Source organism: Poeciliopsis prolifica, unplaced genomic scaffold (genome assembly GCF_027474105.1).
Source record: "Poeciliopsis prolifica strain line A6 unplaced genomic scaffold, Auburn_PproV2 SCAFFOLD002, whole genome shotgun sequence".
NCBI classification, from domain to species: Eukaryota; Metazoa; Chordata; class Actinopteri; order Cyprinodontiformes; family Poeciliidae; genus Poeciliopsis; species Poeciliopsis prolifica.
Window position 1 is genome coordinate 15134980 of NW_026562377.1, and position 11483 is coordinate 15146462.

Sequence of the window (11483 nt, forward strand, 5' to 3'; positions counted from 1 at the left end):
TTTTTAAAGGGGTGGTGTTCGGCGTTGCTACATCACCACCTTTGTCGTTATTCAGCAGAGCTCTCAAATTGGAAAGTCCCTCTCAAGCGGACAGCTCTCGGACAGGGAAAATGCACCTTCCTCTGTCACCTATAACAAGGAACTTGGATATTTTCTTCTCTTGGTTGGCTTAGTAGATACAAAATACTGTCAGAGCTTTTTTATTTTCTGTATCTTGCGTGTAAACATTCTCGCTCAGAGTCGAAGCTGGTGTTAGCTGGCTAGCTTTTTGTGCGGCTAGCTGCTAGCTGGAGGATGTTTTGTTGTTGAACAGGCAGCCCTCCCATCGTCTGGGAGAGGATCATTCTCAGCTGTGAATGGGAAAAACGCCCCGTTGACGCTTCTGTTGACCTTCTCGGTTAAAGTGAGCCGTGAAATACACCGACACAGACAGGGGGGTGGAGGGGTCCAGTTTTACAGAAGAGGAAGGAGATGGGAAACTGTTTGAAATCTCCGACCTCGGATGATATATCTTTGCTACATGAATCCCAGTCGGACCGAGCCAGTTATGGAGACGGTGCTGACCTGGATCAGGAGCCACCGCCCCCCTATCAGGTAAGTTTATAACAAACCTCAACCACGCACAGTATGATAAGTGCTGAACTTCCAATGATATGTAATGATGTTTTTCAGTTTTGGACCATCTTAGAGGTCTGTCACTGTGAACATACCCGTCTGTAAAGCAGCTGATGGTTGTCTTTATTTAAACAAACATTATGTGGAGCTGTATCAGCTGTTTACATATCTAACATCACCCTTCAGGAGGAAATCCAACCCACTGACCCCGTCCCTTCACAGTCGTCTTGAAACTAATCCTCTTATCTCCAGGTCCTTCCTCTGGGTGTAGTTTTAATGAAGCAATAATTCCCTTTGCATTCATATGCAAAAGTCTTTTTTTTCTTTTCTTTTAATGAAACAAACCATACCACCACATACATTTGGTTGAAGTGAAGAATCATAAAATAAATATGTGCTTTCATTTCTATTGTCTTAACATGGACAGTTTTGAACTTGTAATATTTTAGTTTTATAAAATCTTGACTCTGAACTGAAGTTACTCGGCTCTTCATTTGACTGACAACCTTCAGGTACCAACTTTGTTTGCCTGGTGACCTCATTTCTGTTGCCTGGTCATCTGTAAATATGTAGACCATGTTGTCACTGCAAATATGTTTGTTGTTCCTGTTATTATCTCTGTCCGTTTTGGGATGTAGCTATGACTTACTCAGTCAAGCCAGACTTTATCATTGGGTTTAGGATACACATTTTTTCAAAGTATGTAAGACTTAATACAATGTCAGTGCAACAGAAACTTGTTGTATTACTGATATTGATCATTTGAAAGAGCATTTCAGATGTTCAAGATAAAAGAACAAATAAAAAATGTAAAATGAAAACATTAAAATAAAATGACATGTATGAAAAGTAGCTGTATTCCACCAGACATTTCCTACCACGCTGTGGAGCTTTACTGAAGTTTTTGTTGGCTTATTGGTCAGCCATTTTGGTTACTCTACGAGGAGTCTGGGGTTTTCAAACATCCTCCACATCTGAATAGTCATAATTGTATAAATATGACATATTCTGCTGTCAGTTTCTTTTTCTTTTTTTTTTTTTTGTCGTTTTTATAAGCTTATCTGAATTTGTACTTAAACACCATCAACTCCGAGGTGACGTCTATCCCTTCCCTTTTGATAAAGCTTACAGATAGTATTTAAGATTATCCGGGGTGGTTGTTTACCAATTCATACATAACAAGAACTAGTTCTTAACTCTGTTCAGCCAGGCTTAAGTAAATTGACTCACGATTATTGTTCACCACCTAGCTCATTTCTTATGATCTTTTTAATAAAATAAAAAAAATAAAAAATTGTGATGTCATTTAGCAGCACAGTGGACTAGTAAATAGCACTGTTGCCCTACAGCAGTGGTTCCCAAAGATTTTCTTCTGAGTCCCCCCGATGGATTACAATAAAATTCCCCCCAAAAAAGAAAAGTCGTTCCCACACTTTGGGAACCACTGCGATACAGCAAGAAGGTTTTGGATTCAAATCCCAGCCTGGTGTCGTCTTAAAGTTTGCATGTTCTCTCCGGATCCTCCGGGTTCCTCCCGTACTCCAAAGTCCAAACTCATTACTGTTGGGTCAATTGGTCTCTCTAATTTGAGTTTAGATGTATGATCCTGCATTTGATACACTTTTAAGACCATTTTCCTACAACCTCCCTACATGTTTCAGATGTTTCTGATCCATGCAGGACAGGGCAGTTTGACAGAACTGTTTGTTAAACACTGGATTATGTCTATAATCTGTTTTTGTACTGTCCTGCTGTTTTTGCTCAACTCAGCAGTATTATACAATGTCTGGATTTCCAAAATACCCAGGTGAATTCTGTGGTGTTTTATCAAACCATTTTAATAGTTTGATCTGACTCTACAGAAAGTTGCCATTGTTATAATTTCATTTCTTTATTTGACCCATTACATTTTAGGTAATAGAAAAAAAAAGTGTGACTTGATTATGTAGTGAAATATTTTTTGTTACAACACAAAATTACTGAACACACATCATGTAGTCAATAGGTGAAACATTTTAGGTTAGAAGTTTGACTTCAGCTCTTTGCTTCATGTCTGTCAAAGCAATGTAGATGACTTTCCCCAAACGGAGAGGCTCTGTTTTGTTTTCATCACCCACCCGTTATTATACAGGCATATCCCTCCCACTGTGTAATTAGGTCAGTCAGCTGTGGTCTGAAGAGTGATGACATAATAAACACGAGTTGTGCAGTTTTTATAACCGCCCTCTTATACAGTATTTATGTTCTTTTGAAGACTTCAAAAAAAACAAATACTGTTCAGAGTTTTGGTCTGGTTTAGCTGACAAAGTTTCATAAAAGGTTTTCTGAGTTAATATCAGAAAATCTCTGATTTCAACTCTGTCAAATCTGCCAACCTTTTAATGGTGACTCTGCACCTTCACTCTGTACCATGAAAAACTTGCACACATGTTTTTCTGCGCCTGAAATTCAGCTTAATATATTTAAGAAGAATCAAGTGTTTTTCTTGTTTTCTATTCGAAATCATTATATGTAGGCAGCTCCCCATTGTGCTCTTGATTCTGCCTCAAAACATTCAGTGAATTTTTTGTCCGATATCTTAAAATAATTTACCCTGAAAATTAAAAAGTAGCTTGCCTATGCTTTATTTTTTCTTGGTGTGATTCTATAACTGCGTTATTTAATTGTGTAGATTGCTTTTGTGTTTGCAGCAGTTTTTAAGATATCAGGTGCAAAGACACCCGCCTTCTTTGGGAGATAATCAAATTGGAAAGCTTTCAGCATTTGTTGGACATTTTGCCAAAAATGCATTTGGAAAACCAAACATTATCTCTGTAAATGTAGGGTTTTAAGGTTTACCCAGAAATTGATAACATATTTAACATTCATCCCATCACATCTGGGGAAGCCTAGAGCTCTTAGGCCCAAATGTCCTAGTCTGCTCATTATAAGAAGAAACTGTAGTTGGTTTGATTTTATGTCAGGAGCAGTACTAATGTGACGGAGCAATGTTTAGACCAGCAATGAGCTGGAGAAATGAGAAATGAGCATTATATTCTATGTAAACTAATTTATGTGCTAAAAAAAAACATAAATTAGTTCACCTGTTTCCTAAAACAAATTCAGATTTTCAGAAAATTAAATGCATAGGTGTTTCATTTTTGAGTGGCAAGGGTTATGAAGGAGTCTTTTTGTCTTAGCTCACTGAAATTATTCAGTTAGCTCATTTGAATTACTATTCTAAAGTAATTTGTAATTGCGCATCAAAGAAATAAATCTTACGACAAAATTACATCCCACACCTCGACAAACAAACCTTAAAATGATGCTACATCCAGGGATGGTGAACTGAGTTTCAGAGTCTGACCCAAGTCACACCACAATCACAAAAACAAAGACTTTGGACGTGACTTAGGCTCGTCGTCTGGGACTCAAGTCTTTGTAACCATTTTGGTCGATGTAATTAGGGGTAGCAGCGAGCCGTTACGTAAGCATCTGACAGGTGATGCACCTCATGCATGTGTGTGCTGTCAAAGGAGGGCAGGCTGCCTAATGATGAGGCATCATTTGTGTCACAGAATTTAAACAAGACTAGGAATATGTTCAAACAGTGAGGTGTGATGTGTGTATATTTACATTTGAATTATGTGCTTGGCCTGCAATATGGTTGTGTCACTAACTTTATACGCCGTTACTCTAAAGAGAAGTGGTCAGGACTTCAGACACAGATTTAAGAATTGTGCTGACATCAGTGCCCCTCTGGTGCAAAGCTCCCAGCTTGTTCCTTCAAAACTCACAACTTTGCTTTTGATTGACCAGAGGAAGCTCAGGAATGGCTGGTCTTTGGTTTTACAATAGAAATTTCTATTGTAAAACCACCAAGACCAGCCATTCCTGAGCTTCATGGAAGAGACTTCTGAGAAAGAGGATTTTCCAGAAGTTGTTTTTTTGTTTGTTTTTTTCTGAACAAATACAAATATGCACAGAATCTCAAGTCATAAATCAATAAAGACAGATTTGTGCGTTATGACTGCCTGGCTACACTGATACAGTTCAGTTGCTGCTCTTGATGAAATTAAGATCATTTTCAATGTTTTTCCTGTAGTGTGTTAACTGTGGTTTGACCATGTCTGAGATACGTTGAGTCTTTGATTTTCATACTGAAGTGACAGATTGGATTATATATATTTTTAATGTTCTAATTTGTTTAAAAGAGGCACCACCCCTGTTTACATTACTACTGCCCAGATAAGGTTAGAAAAACCCTTTGTGGATGGCAAGGACATTGTGCTGCAGGTCAGTGACACATTTTCTGTCCTAATTCAGGATTGATGTTCCAGACGAGGCCTGTGTTGCATTATTTTGCTCTCTATCCATTGCCCTTCATCTGACATTTACAGCCCACATGCAGACATTTGTAACTTTTTATTCATGCTCCAACCTGAACTGTTCTGCCAGTTTTAGCTTGTGAAAAGTTTTATGACAAAAATAAATTCTTGCTTCTTATTTACTTCATATCCCCTCAAATAATTGTCTGTATTTTATGCCCAAGTTAAGGTTTGCATCACTTAGAACAACATCTTGTATGCAGAGTGTGTATCTTTGACCCAGCTTCCTAAACAGATTATGTGATGTCATTACCATGTACTGTACTGGTATTGTCTGTCCTGTTATCATGTTGACAAATATTTCCTGTGACGTTAACGTCCGTGGACTTTGCATCTGATTTGAATGCTTTCCTTGTATTGTGTGCAGATGTCTGCAGTGCAGGTGTCGTTTTTCAAACAATAAGATTCTGAAGTGGCCAAACTGTCAGAGGTTGCAACTTCTTTATGCTTCAGTTGTTTCATCCCTTAAGTTCTCACTGATGTAAATTATTAGGTTGCAAGAAAATATAGCATGTCAGCAAATGGATTTTATTTTTTGCAATTGTATTTGAAAATTGAAAAAAAAAAAAAAACACTAATGGATAATGTTTTGTTTTTTTCCCCCTTGACGTCTTTTAGCATGTATCTAAAAAAATTGTAAGGCCATACGTGAACTCACCTCCATTGTTAAGCAGACATTTAATGTTTCATATAAGTGCAAAAACATCATTTGGAGCGAGTTGAACATGATTCTTGGTTAAACTGAGTCACATTTCTCAGTGGAGTCTTGCCCACTGGGGAAGCGTGTATCCGTTTGTTTTCCTTTCATTCTAACTGCATGTGTCTGCCCTCTTCCCGTTCACCATTAGCAGCCCGGGTCTGGCAGGCTGACAGTTTCTAAAAGTTGTGTGCTTGGTTCAACAGCCTAGAGCATCTTTAGGAGACTAGATCAAAATCTGCTCTTCAGCTCCATCCTTCACCTCACTCTGCCTTTCTGACTCCTCTTTGGTTACCCTGACATCACTCAATTAGCAGCTGTCAGTCCAGCTGACGTGAAGGCATTAAGTGGGGCAGATATGTGACAATTAAACTGCTGACCATCGCATAGTTGAGCATCCAAGCACAGCTGCTGCCCACTGTGAGGCCTTGTTTGTAGCTTTTATCCTGGTCATACTGTCAGCCTTTTTTTTCTTCAATGTAAACTAAAGAAGCCGGGGGAGCCGTAGACAAGCTCAGCCAATTTTTAAAAATGTGTTGACTTGTGTTTTTAAATGCTTTGCTGCTGGAAGCTCAACTAGTAGCTGGCATGTTTTTACATCTGGCTCTAAAAAAACAAAACAAAAAAAAACTATTAACCTCTAGCAGAGCTTTTACTACAAATAAATGCTCAATTTGCTCAAAATAGTTACAAACATTAAATTGGGATTATTGATCTGTGATTGGACTTTGGGGCCTTACATTGGCATTATGTGTTGGTTCTGCAACCTGAAAAAGAAGAAGAAAACCATCAATTCATTCAAGTGTGAGAAGAGGAAGCAAAACATGCACCACAAATATCAGCTGAGGATTTGATTGTGTGCGAAGATGGAGGGAGAAAGGAATCGGTCCAGACCACAAAGTCAGTTCAGTGAATGGAAAACAACAATTAAGACAGTGTTCAAAAATTTAGAAAAGTAGTTTCTAGGACACATTTATCACTTTAATTTCTATAGCATGTAAACATTACAACTATGTTGTTTATGCATTTTATATGTTAGACCATAGATGGGTAATACATTATTGTAAAGTGGAAGGAAAATATTTTTTTTTTCATTAGCAATGCAGCATAGTTTGGAGTCTTTCCTTTAATATTCTTAAACAAAATGGCACCTAAATGAACCCCAGTATAACGCCATCAGTTCCGTGGAGATTAGTGAACATAAGGCGTCATGAAGACCCAGGAGCACAGCAAATTGGTTGAAGAAAAATCTGCTGTCTAAAGCTTAGGACATCACACAGGTCACTGTTCAATATACTGTAGAGAGTTTAGCAAGCCTACCAAAACATAGCCGCTCATCTGAACAGGCTGGCTGGTTAAGAAGGGAAACGGTGAAGAGTTCTCTGGTAATTCTTGAAAATCTGCAGATTTCAATCTCTGATGGGGGGAATTTGTTGACACGATGGTTATGAGTGTTTTGACAATTTTGAAAATGTGTAAGCTTTCTTATGCATTTCTTTAATTTACCAAATGAAGTGTCAATGAAATCAATCTGTGGTTTTAAGCTGATAAAATGTGGAAAATGCTCAGGGGTGCGAATACCTTTGTGGTGAACTGATTAGAAAGTCTTTAAAGATTAAGACTGTTGCAGTTTGACAGTAAGCCAAATGAGGACAGAGTGGCCTCCGCTTGTTCAAGCAAGCTCTGGGGAAACACTACCACCTCCTGACTGATTTCCACCTACATTATGACTGGAAAGTTTGTCTGCTGACAGCAGAGAATGAAACATTTCACAAGTCATTACAGGGCTGTAACGGTCACAACAAAGGCTTCTTGTTGGGTTATGAAACTTAAACATTCAACTGAGTATTTTCATTTGTTTGTAAGTTCACACTCTTGAGGAATTTTACACATCAGTGCCTTTGAACATGTTTGATTTGTAGAGATATTACTGTGATTTTGGTATTGTATATTACCTATATTTATGCTGGAGAATCAGACTGGAAGTGCAGATTTTTATCAAATCTGCAGGAAATCACAATAGCAACCGATGACTGCGTTTCCTGAATGGATTTTGGGAAATAAGTTGGATTAAAAGCTTCACTTTAAAGGATTTTGTATTAAAATAAAACATTACCACAACCCATAAATACCGGGGTGTTTATCATGTCTCGTGGTCTGCTGGTAACTTCCAACCATTTCACTGGAAGTGAGTGTTAAAACACCCACATCCCCAGATGTTTGACCTAGTAGATCTGACCTACTAATAAAACTTCAGGTAGCATAAATATTTACGACGAGTCTTTCCCATCACTGCCCACATTTATCAAGACTGTTAGACAGTTGCTGGATATCATTTAATGAGAGTCTCTGTCTGCAGGAGCAGATCCACGTGCCTGTCTACCACCCAACGCCCAGCCAGGCCCGACTGGCCACTCAGCTGACTGAAGAGGAGCAGGTCCGCATCGCTCAACGCATCGGACTTATCCAGCACCTCCCGAAGGGTGTGTACGACCCAGGCCGCGATGGCTCTGAAAAGAAGATCAGAGAGTGAGTACAAACCCAACGCTGATCGGGTTAATATTCAGGTTACTAAAATGTAATAACACTGCACATCACTTTGATTAAACCATTGTTGTAGTGACACCCAGTGGTGGTGGCGGCATCATTCTCTTCAGAAGGGACAGAGAATCTAGTCAGTGTGTGGGAATATGGATGGAACTTTATGCAGGTCAATCCTGTAATAAGTGAGTTAGAGGCTGGAAAAGGCTTGAGAAGAGCTTCAACTTTCAGCATGATATTGACCTTAAACACATACCCAGAATGAGTATTGTTTTGGTTCAGTGGCCCACTCAAAGTCTAGACCAAAATCCAATTAAGTATCAGCTAACAACCTTCATTTAATTACTGTTCACCTCTTCCTTGTGCTCTGAGAGTGTAACTCTACACCATCTATGAGCTTCAGAGGAGATGGAGATGAAAAGACTAAAAGTTGCTCTGTATGAAAGTTGTTTAATTTTTTATTTAACAAATTATTTTTATGATAAATAATCTTTGACAAATATTTTATGTCAAATATGATTGGTTTGGCTCCACCTAGTGGTTTTCCCATTATGTCTGTGGACGTTATTGCAAAGTCAGTGTTAGCAATATTCATGTTGCAAAAGACTGTATGGATTTGGATTGTTGGCTAATATGTTTTAGGAGTCCTTCACAATATTCACCAATAATATTGCCGTCGCAAGATCTTTTAATATTGTGCAACCCTAGAAACCATTTTGTTGCATTAATGCGTTTGTCAACACAAACTCAGTTTAGTAATAATGCTGTCTGTTACCTCTGTGTTTCTGTGTTCACCTCCACAGGTGTGTCATCTGCATGATGGACTTCGTTTATGGAGACCCCATCCGGTTCCTGCCCTGCATGCACATCTACCACATGGACTGTATAGACGACTGGCTGATGAGATCCTTCACTTGCCCCTCCTGCATGGAGCCGGTGGACGCAGCACTGCTCTCCTCCTACGAGACCAACTAACCGGCCCCTGGATCACACTGGAACAGCAAAATCTACCCACACGTCATATAACCTGAACCCCCTCACAGCTAACTTATATCCCGGATTAGTAAGATTATGAAGTTTAGGTCACGATTTGAGGAGGGTTAAAAATGTTGGCTCAATTCTGTTTCTGTGCTGATATATGTACTTAAATGTGAAGGCATATAAATGACTCTGTGTTTGTGCAACATTTCCTCAGTTAGCCTGCTGGACAGGACTGTATCTGAGAAAGGACTGATGGAGTAAAGACAGTAGGGAAGACAGCTGGTGTGAAGGTAGGAATCGGAGAAGAGAACTGAAGCGTTCCAGAGCAAATGTCATGATTAAGAAGACTTTTAACATATAATGTGTGCGCATACACAAAAACACACATGCACAATTCCGTCATTGACTTCCAGCCTCAGAAATGTGTCCACCAGAAGAGACAAGAGGCATCTGATCTTCATCAGCGGGCTGCATATTATGTCTCGTGGACTGTTGGTAACTGATAGAGTTCATAATAAATGCTAAAAGAGATGATCCCCAGCAGATGTGAGAACTGCAGAGTCGCATTAGCTGAGAAACCATCTCTGCTGCAAAGCGGCCTGCAGGTGGGATAGTTTGAGATGGACGTCCAACTTAAGACTACTGATGTTTAGTGCTGAGACACCACAGGCCTGCACTAGTCGTCTTCAGCACACAGGCCTAGTTCTGTTAGTCTGTACAGATCCTTTCTGTCAAACATGACTGGTTAACGGCTTGATTGACTGTCCTGTGGTTTCGTGAAGTGTTTTTGTTTTCCAACTTAAAGGGCTTTGTTGAATCTGTGTTCACCAAGAGTGTGGACATAACAAAAGGACATTCAGTGTATGTTCTTCATTTACTAATGAGATGGATTGCTGGTAAAACTGTCCTGTCTAAAGTTTGGATCCATCCCTCAGATTACTAGCGAAAGCACAGCTCAACAGCTTTGTTTTTTTTTTTTTTTTTTTTTTTTTGCACATTGTAGTCAGATTAGAACAATAGAATCAACATTTTTATGATGTTATTAACAATATCTGCTATATGAAAATCCCCAAAAGAGTTGTTGCATCTATAAACTGGCAGAAAATACAAGAGAAAACGTTTTGAGGCCTCATCAAAACAAAGGCAAAAAATGTTTAGTTGTTTGCATTTAGGACCAGTTGTCTTTTATTTAATCATATTTCTATTTAAATGTAATATTTCCTATGTGGCACAAATGGCCTCAATTTTATTGATCTGCTACATTTTTACATTTTGTTCTCAATGTCTCCCAGTTAACCTGAAAGAGCACAAAAAAATTAAATGACTTTGTTATATTCTCCTTCTGCCCTGCTTGCATAACTTGGATCATGTTTTAAATGAGAAAACAAGTAAGCTCTCATTGAGACTTAGAAATGATGTGTTACAGGCTTTACGGCTCCCACCCTGAGTATTTTTGGAAACCTTCATATAGCTGATCAGCCATCTGTACTTTTGTTTTTTGCACAGTACTTTATATCTTTGTTGTACATATTGTCCTCCATCCGCTAGATGGAGCTTCTTGGCCTTATACTTTACACATGTGAGAGAGGCTGCTGTATGGTGTAACTTTTCATTCTTTTTTTGGAAATAATGTGGCAACAATGCCCTCTACTTTAGTTTGGCAGCAGAACTGATAAAATTAGAGGTTTTCCAGCTATTTTATCTCAAGTTTTGGCCCAGGATTGGAGTCCGTATACAGACAGAAACATTTCCTTTGTCTCCACATCTGTGCACAAGATGTTGCTTAATCACAAAATGGAGTACTGTTGGACTCTGACTCATTATTTTGGTGACCTATTTATTGAAATTCGACCAAACTCACGTGACTGAGTGTTTTTAAGGCGTTTCCTTTTTAATTTCTAAAGAACAAAATGGCAAGATGTTCTCACATGTGGATGGAGTATGTATGTGTTTGTGAATGCTTGTAATAACTTTTCTTGTCAGATTAAATATGCATATGCTCTGTATTAAAAGCAAATAAACATGCAAAAAAGCACAACTGCTGGGGGCGCTTCACTGCTTTCCTAAATTTCCGCTTCAACTGTAAAACTCAACAGCTTTCAGTTTCTCATAGTGTTGATATTTGATTCATACGACTCTTAATCTTGATTCAAGACATTTCTAGCAACTTCATAGCAGCCTAAAATAATTTTTTGAGGCTTAATTACCGCGGGGAAATAAAGTATTTTATGTAAATAACATATTAGTAAATATGTTACTAAATAGGCTAATATGAATTGGCC

At 38.6% G+C, this 11483-nt stretch overlaps 1 protein-coding gene across 1 annotated transcript; it reads left to right on the forward strand.

Moving 5' to 3' along the window:
- Positions 1-30: 30 nt before the first annotated feature.
- rnf11b (ring finger protein 11b) lies at positions 31-11239 on the forward strand. The gene is made up of 3 exons (XM_055058512.1): positions 31-594; positions 8039-8208; positions 9024-11239. The coding sequence occupies exons 1-3, from the start codon at positions 472-474 to the stop codon at positions 9193-9195; spliced, it is 465 nt and encodes a 154-aa protein (XP_054914487.1). The 5' UTR covers positions 31-471; the 3' UTR covers positions 9196-11239.
- Positions 11240-11483: the final 244 nt, after the last annotated feature.

What these genes read in the sequence shown, in the direction of transcription:
- rnf11b (XM_055058512.1), top strand. Translation starts at nt 472, where the DNA reads ATGGGAAACTGTTTGAAATCTCCGACCTCGGATGATATATCTTTGCTA. An exon ending in AGCCACCGCCCCCCTATCAG is followed by an intron (nt 595 to 8,038) that starts GTAAGTTTATAA and finishes CTCTGTCTGCAG; the next exon opens with GAGCAGATCCACGTGCCTGT. An exon ending in TCTGAAAAGAAGATCAGAGA is followed by an intron (nt 8,209 to 9,023) that starts GTGAGTACAAAC and finishes TCACCTCCACAG; the next exon opens with GTGTGTCATCTGCATGATGG.